Source organism: Nasonia vitripennis, chromosome 2 (genome assembly GCF_009193385.2).
Source record: "Nasonia vitripennis strain AsymCx chromosome 2, Nvit_psr_1.1, whole genome shotgun sequence".
Classification (NCBI taxonomy): Eukaryota; Metazoa; Arthropoda; class Insecta; order Hymenoptera; family Pteromalidae; genus Nasonia; species Nasonia vitripennis.
In genome coordinates this window covers 22,121,468-22,129,181 of record NC_045758.1, presented here as the reverse complement: position 1 = coordinate 22,129,181, position 7,714 = coordinate 22,121,468, and the positions used below count along the sequence as shown (strand labels likewise).

Sequence of the window (7,714 nt, the reverse complement as noted above, 5' to 3'; positions counted from 1 at the left end):
CGAATGTATAATGAAATGACTTTTATTCTTGTTTATTCTTGTCGTTTCTCAAAGCAGACCCTTGGTTCAAAAACAAAAGCTTAAGATATTAAGAAGAGAGGACTATTAAATAGGTATCGTACAGTATAAATTGCTTCTTGCTAATAACTTTCTACTTCCTTTGACAGTGCTGCTTCTTAGATATAAACTTATAAAATAAATTAATCCTATATTGATTCGATACAAATAAAAGATAGATTGGCAAACAACCTACTTTTCATTTTATCCAAAGTGAAACATTGTCAATCTAAGATTTGTCATTTGTGAACCTAGTCTTTGAAACTTGAAACTCTTAATAGCGAGTTCAATCTAAATATCAGGTTTGTCGATTGCAAAAGTATTTCGATCTCTTAATCTTTTCTTAAATTATTATTATCGATATGGAAAAATATATAGTGGTTAAGTTACAATTACTGAATTTAAACATTTTTTATATTTCTCATCCAGTGTGGTCAAGAGAGACTACGTAACTCTATAGAAAATGAATTTGTACATATGGAAGATCAATAAATTAGAGACAGAAAGTGCTATGTCAAGTGCTAAATAATCTGCTAACGCTTAACAATGCATAATACACTGGTTAATTATAACCAGAATCGTGACACACTTTTCTCTCGTCTTTGATGAGAGATAGGTCAATTATTGATATGGTTCTAATGCTATAAGTGTGAATAATAGTTCATACAATCGGGGGTTAGTAAATTGCAGGGCCGGATTTCGTGCAAGATATGGCTTTTATGGAGAAAGACGAGAAGCAAGAATTCTCTTTATTTTAAAAAGAAGATATTTTCACTTATTATTGTCGTTATATAATTATGTATATATATATATATATATATATATATATATATAAAATATATATGTATATATATATATATATATATATAATAATTAATATAAAAATCGAAGCTAAGTTTCGGTGTCGTAGGTTGTTCGCTAGTAAAAATTACACGATAGAAGGTAAATATAATAATTTTTTAACCGTTTATAATTACAAAGTGTTAAATACTTTCTCAATGCGTGTATCTTTGTTACTGCGAAAAACATGTTTTTTTTAGACGCGCGTTAACCCTGGCCTGTGAAATTTTCATTATTTTCAAACGTTTCTGCGAATTTCTCTAATTTCTTTCTTCTTTTAATTTATTAAACTTGCGGCCTGCTTGCAGGTAATGAGAAAAGCGAATAAATAACGGGTAACAACGCTTCATATTTTTCATTTTTACTCAGGGTGTTTTATTATATATATTTTTCATTTGCGATTCGCATTATTCAAAAAAGCCCACGCAAACGATGAACCCGCTTGACTAATGGCTCAAGGGGGCCTCGAGTCGCAGGCAATGTTTTTAATTTATTTTATTCGTTTAATTAGACAAGTTTTCAAAAAAGAACGCAAAACGACGAGGGTTTTTTCTCAATACGCACGACATGGACATTTTACCGAGACGTACTTTTAAGCCGCTCGGCCGATCGTCGGACGATCATCTCTTGATAATAAATCCAAGTCGACAGATTGTTAAAAAAGGAAACCCCTTACAAGAAACGTGTTTTGTTTAATTGGCAGAAAAATCGATATCGACTTGTTCTCGAGGACATGAAAAAACACACATTCGCTCCACTCTACGCACGTCTCTATTGCGAAGGAACATGGTTTTATGTACCTGCTTTCAGGCACTCGTGTCACAGTCACTCGCATCGAGCTTTCACCCTCCGGTTCTTACTTTTATTTCCGTATTATTTTCACTCTTCCGCACGCGATCTAGTTTCTCACTTACTTTTGTTTACGTTATTCCATATGCTTCTCTAAGAGAGGAGAAAACACAGTTGATTGAAAAAATGGCTCTGGTCTTTTTTTTTAAAGAAACAACGCATTTAGTATTAGTATTACCATTACAGGAGTCTACATTATTATTTTTATCGTGAATTTTTTTTTCATCTTATTGCTCGTTCAAAATTAGAGATTTATTTTCAATGTAAAAAATAAATTAATAGAAGAAGTCGATTCTGCATCGAGTATAAATTCTTAGACACACGTCAACGTGTGATTTTACTCTTTCTTTTATTATATTTTTCATTATTATTTTACATTTATCATTAAATTCATTCTAAGTAGAATTTCGTGCCTCGACTAAATATCCTCTGCATATTGCTTATCATCACGTTTCTGACAGCGTAAGTGTATTGCTAGTTTTTATATATTTTTTAGAAAATCCAAGTAAAAAGATATGTCAATCGTCTTTTTACCGCAAGTTTGAAAGAAGAGAATGAGCCATCTAGATATAGAGATTTCATTTTACAAAGCTTCGTTATTGCGACACCTATATTCACGACCACGTGTGGCATTTTTTCAACCAACCCTTTTTGTCCTATAACTTTTTTTTATCCTCTTTCGTCCTTTATCTAGCTGTTTCTATTTCAATGTCCTCACTTCTCGCTAAATTTGATACTTGACACTCTCTATAACTCGTGCACACCCTTTCATACGCTCTAAAGAGTTTTTTCGTTGGGGGTTAAATATTCGACGCACGCGAGAATCCTCGAGAACTTATCTCTATAAATGTGTGGCTTACGGTTACGCGCGTTTTTTTTTATCATATTCAATGCGTGACTTCGGAGAAAAACCTTAAACACGGGAACCCCTGTACATATTTATACACGTTACAATATAACTCGGCATACTCTCTCAAGTCTTTTGAGTCGTAATTGCACCTGTTTTGGAAACAATTGAGTGGCGCGAACCGAGAGGAGAATCGAACTTCGAACACGCGTGTACAGTCGCTAGAAAGACGCGTTCAAAGGGTGAAGCTTATGATTTCTATTGTTTGATCGTGATGCGTATTCGTGATACCTCGACACCTGCTCGATTACCACCACTCGATCCTTCCCCGACTAATTTCCTCTGTCCCCTGACATCACAATCCTGCATCGTCCTCTCTTCTTCTTTATTTTCCTCTTTATATACTTCCCTTAATTCGCCTAGCTTTAATTCCAATACAAGTTTGATTTTCATTGTTTTAACGAGAGACGGTATAGTACAAAAACAGCTGGACCAAAACAATACTTTTGCTCGCTTTTACTTTCGTTTCGCACAAGAACTCCGAGTTCCTCATACTATCACTTTCGTTTATGCTGCTCTTTAAGAATATAATGTAAATAATGAAATAACCCTTACATCGCTGCCCTCGCCCTTACAATTTTTTAAATTCACGTAACACTTCTCCCGGTGGAGATTCGCGCTGGCGAAACGTTGACCCTTACACTTGTAGAAAATTCGCGATAGCGAATCCGTATATTATTGTGTTCGCTGCTGCGCATCTCCGCCGGAGCTGGCTTCATGTATATATATATATATATATATATATATATATATTTTTTTCCTTTATTCGAAAGAAGCCGTGGAAGTAGTCGAAAGCCGCGAGTACTTTATTTCAGTAATTAATAGTAGATTCAAGTAGATTTCTCCTTTCAATATCTCTTAATACTTTTCTGGCATCGCTTTTTATACAGAGAATAGTAGTTTAGATAGGCCTACATCGGATGATTCTCTTTCAAACACAATCCATGAGCTGTGATAAAGGCGTCGGTACTTTTATTCGAATATCTCGTTTCTCCGGAAAAAATCAACGCTCTTGCAGCGATTCGTACAAATTTTAACTATCATCGCTTGTCAATCCCGCATTCCGGCTCTCTTTTCTATTTGTTCCATTCCGCACAGTGACGTCCGTTTTTCGAAGAAACGAAAAAAAAGAAAGATTCTTAACAGTATAATTACGCGGTTACGCTAGAGTTACGCAAGTCTTTTCATTCTTTACTTGGACGCAATAGTTTTCTTGTTTTATTTATTTTGGCTAGTAGCTGAAAAATGGCAAAACTTTTGTTGAATCCTATGGCTTTCTGTCTCGCCTTTTCGAGCTTAACATTGAGCTTTTCACCTCTTTGTCCCTCGTAATTCTCACACGTTGACCGTCCGTCTTTCAAATTACGTTTACACGAAACTGTCTTCAGAAAAAATGTTTGACCGATGGCTACAACGCCTTTCATCGTCAGTAGTTTTACTTTATTATTATTATTTTTTTCATTAAGTTTACCTGCATGGGGGATATTGGAAATAGCGTAAATATCGTTATTCTTTTTTTTTATTTTATAGTAATTTAGTAGTAATGCGATAATATCTTAATAAGGCCCAGTAAGGCTGCGTGGGGTCAACGGACTATCCCACAAAATTTAATATACCTTTAAAAACGCTTTTATTTTCCTCTGCTCGTCGTCTATTCTCTGCTTCCGACTCTAGTCTCCGTGTTCTCGTGTGAATTTTCCCGCTCGCGATCTTAATACTCGCCCCTTTGTGTACACGTGTGTTTCGAGTCTGCGTATCTGTATTGGAGGTGTCAGTTTTGAATGTATATGTTGTGTGCGGGTATGTGTTTTCCTTTTCAGTCATCTATGATGCGTCAACACTAAACAATGTCTATACCACTAAATTTTTAAAGCTTCAAGCTCTTGTGTGTGATCATCAATCGTAATCCTAATAATATTCCGTACAGCTTTCCTGCTCTCGTTTACTGACTTCTTTTATTTCTGTTTTCCTTTGGTACGAGTGTGTATGTTTTATAAAGTTAAAAAATGAAATTGTAATTTCGCAAAACGATTACAATGGCGTATTCCGATCCCGAAAAACGAGAAAATCAAAATCAGTCAGCCCTATCGTGTAACTCTCGGCAAACGAGCATTGTCTTATTACATTTTCATTATTGTCATTAACTTTTTGTTTCGCTTTTTTTATTGTTAACGTCACCATCCCGTCCATCGTGCTTTGTTCAATAATCCATATAGGATCGTTCTGACCGCGTAAATTTTAAGTTTGCCTATTTTTGAAATTCTCATTCCTCGTCTTCGCCGCCCGTCTCCCCTTTTTAATTATTTTTTATTGTTATTTTTTTTCATTATTAAATTTAATATATTATTAGCTTTCTTGCCTTTGTATGTATAAGTTTAACTAACTTACGGAATGCCCTAAGATCATTTAAAGTGTACAGACTCGGTCTTTGAGATATCGGGTAATTCAACATGCTTTGTAAAATTTTCAAAACTTACATATTACACCTCTTACCCCTTAGGTTCCTCATTTGTTTTCTTTTTATTTTTTTTTTATTCATCATCAATAATATAATTAATAGTATTTTTCTCTTAGCTTTTGAACTCTTAATTATCTTCCGCCCAACCCTTATCGCGCTCGGATTTCTTTTTGTCGCCATCGCGCGCGCGCGCATATATATAATATATATAAGATTTATATATATATAGACTTTTTTTTAATAGTGCTCCGACTTTGTTTTAAATCGTTACTCGATACTTTCATAGGTTTTGCATAAAAAACAAGGCAATTAGATTGAGTTTCATTGTTTACACTTAAACCTTAATCGCTTTTTTTCTTTCATATATATATTTATATATAATATATAATATTCGGATAAACCACCTCGTATATACATATACTCGTAAAGTACATTCGCAACTAATAAAAAAGGACTAAGCTCTCGGTAAGAATGTTCGCAGACCAACATTTTCCTAGCGTCTCTTAAATTCTCTCTCTCTCTCTCTCTCTCTCTCTCTCTCTCTCTCTCGCTCTCGCTTGCTCACTCGCTATCCTAACTCGACTGATTATTCGCCTACTTCCCTCTCATTCCTCGCTCGCAAGCAACTTTACAGTTGTCGTTTCTCTCAAAATTCTAGCTTTGCTCGAGACTTTTCCTGGCTCTATCTCTCTGTCTTTCGTCGTCTCTCCTCGTCATTCGAGTGCTCTTTCTCTCTCTCTCTCTCTCTCTCTCTCTCTCTCTCTCTCTCTCTCTCTCTCAGAGATTCACCGTGACCGAAGTGCACGCGCTCGTCCGCGCCATAGAAATCGGTACAATATCTATGTATAGTGCGCTCGCTTGGACCTTCGATTCCGTGGTCGTAGATACGCGCGCATCGTCATCGTGGGAAGGAGTGATCGGCGGTGCGATGAGCCCGACCGTCTCGGTCTAGGGGCAGCCGCACTCGTCGACGACCATCTTCGGCAGGTCCCGCTTGATTATGTTGGAGTCCGGGCCGTAGTAGATGAGCGACATGGAGGAGAATTTTAGCGGCGCACAGCATGGCTGCATACCCGCCAGTCGGTCCATCTTGCGGTACTCCTCGATCACGTGCGTGTAGTAATTCGGAAAGGTGTCGGGCGTTCTGTGGCCCGCCGCGCAGTCCCCTCTGCAGTAGTTCGCGTAGTAACTGAAATTCAGGAATTGCATTTTAATTACCTTGTCGTTTTCGCCGGATCCCAGAAATGAAATGTGTTTTCAATTTTATAACGATATTTCAAGATGAGCTTAATATTGTGGGAATTGTATCGATGGTATTGTTTGAATTTTTGATGGAGTATGTGTTGTGGAATTATTTAGGTGATTTCAAAAGTTACCCTACTCAAAGTACGATTGTTACTTGAAAAAAAAAACTATTCTATTCCTAACAATATAAAGTATGCACCATCCCTCGCTAAATTCAAACAGGCGATCCGTATAGGCATTTGTTGGGTAAGTCGAGCGATATAGACAATGTATGTGCAAAAATATGTAAAATTATAAAAATGTTCAACTAACATTGTCCCTAATAGATTTACTATTTGTAATATAATTTTTGATAATATTTTCAATACTGTGCAGTTATGAATGTGTATATATTTATGAAATTTTATAACATTGATAAGCCTACAGCTGTCGAAATATGCAGTTAAATTATCTGCGACCTTAGACGCGCGCAGTTATAGCATGAGCGGTTGAATAGGCCAAGCCAAACAAGGCAGTTTTAGAATTGGTGGCACAACGCCATATATGTAGACTCCGGCACGCATATTGTTTTGAAGGTAATGGAAAAGTGATTATGCGCCACCTATTTTCACACGCCACAGACATGGAGAGTTTAAGCGGTTATGATAGGCATTCTAAAGATCCAGTCCAAATGCTTTGTTTTTCTATCTGATATCGCTCTGGCTATGCACTCGAATGCATTTTAAACGGATAATTTTAAACCCCTTGTTACCATATTTTCTCAATTTTCACTTTTTGAAGACCTCAAATTGAGTTTAGGAATTCAAAGAGTATAACAAATTACCGCGACCTTAACAAGTAGAATAAGCCAGGTGTGATCGGACGAGCGAGTTGTTTGAAAGTTCTATTTTTAAACGAAGTTGTTGCATAAGATAAGATGAATTACGAGGAGCGTGTATTTATAAAAACAAATAATTTTTTTCGAATCGCAACGTTTTGTACACAACAGCCAAAGCTTTTATTTTTAATTCTACTCTGCACTGAAAGTGCTTCACTTCCATGTCTTATCAATAATTTTCAAATAATCCGTAAGCCGCCCCGTGCAGAGTCGTTGTGCATGGCCTGTTGGTTTTCCGATACCCTACGAATGTCTGTTACGTGTATTGAAGATTACATGAAAAAGTATCGCCATTGTTTCACACCGAGAGCAGCCTATCGTCGTCGATACTTAAGTCTTTGTCGCGTGCATACGAACGGAAAAAAATCCAACGACATTCTTTACAGCACATCCGTCAGGCCGGTACATCGTTGAAATTTGTCATCCCGCGTCAGCTCTGCATCACTCTGACCTGCTTTATTCGCGCGAGGAATAGGTTTAA

At 36.5% G+C, this 7,714-nt stretch overlaps 1 protein-coding gene across 2 annotated transcripts in view; it reads right to left on the bottom strand.

Annotated features, from left to right (window-relative positions):
* Nucleotides 1–1,248: 1,248 nt before the first annotated feature.
* Nucleotides 1,249–7,714, bottom strand: part of LOC100118270 (inhibin beta chain) — a 42,678-nt gene continuing 36,212 nt past the window's right edge. For both annotated transcript variants that reach the window (XM_031924873.2, XM_016982833.3), the window contains one exon: nt 1,249–6,300. In XM_031924873.2, the coding sequence (XP_031780733.1) occupies nt 6,060–6,300 (241 nt within the window). In that variant the 3' untranslated portion in view covers nt 1,249–6,059. The remainder of the gene's footprint in view (nt 6,301–7,714) is intronic.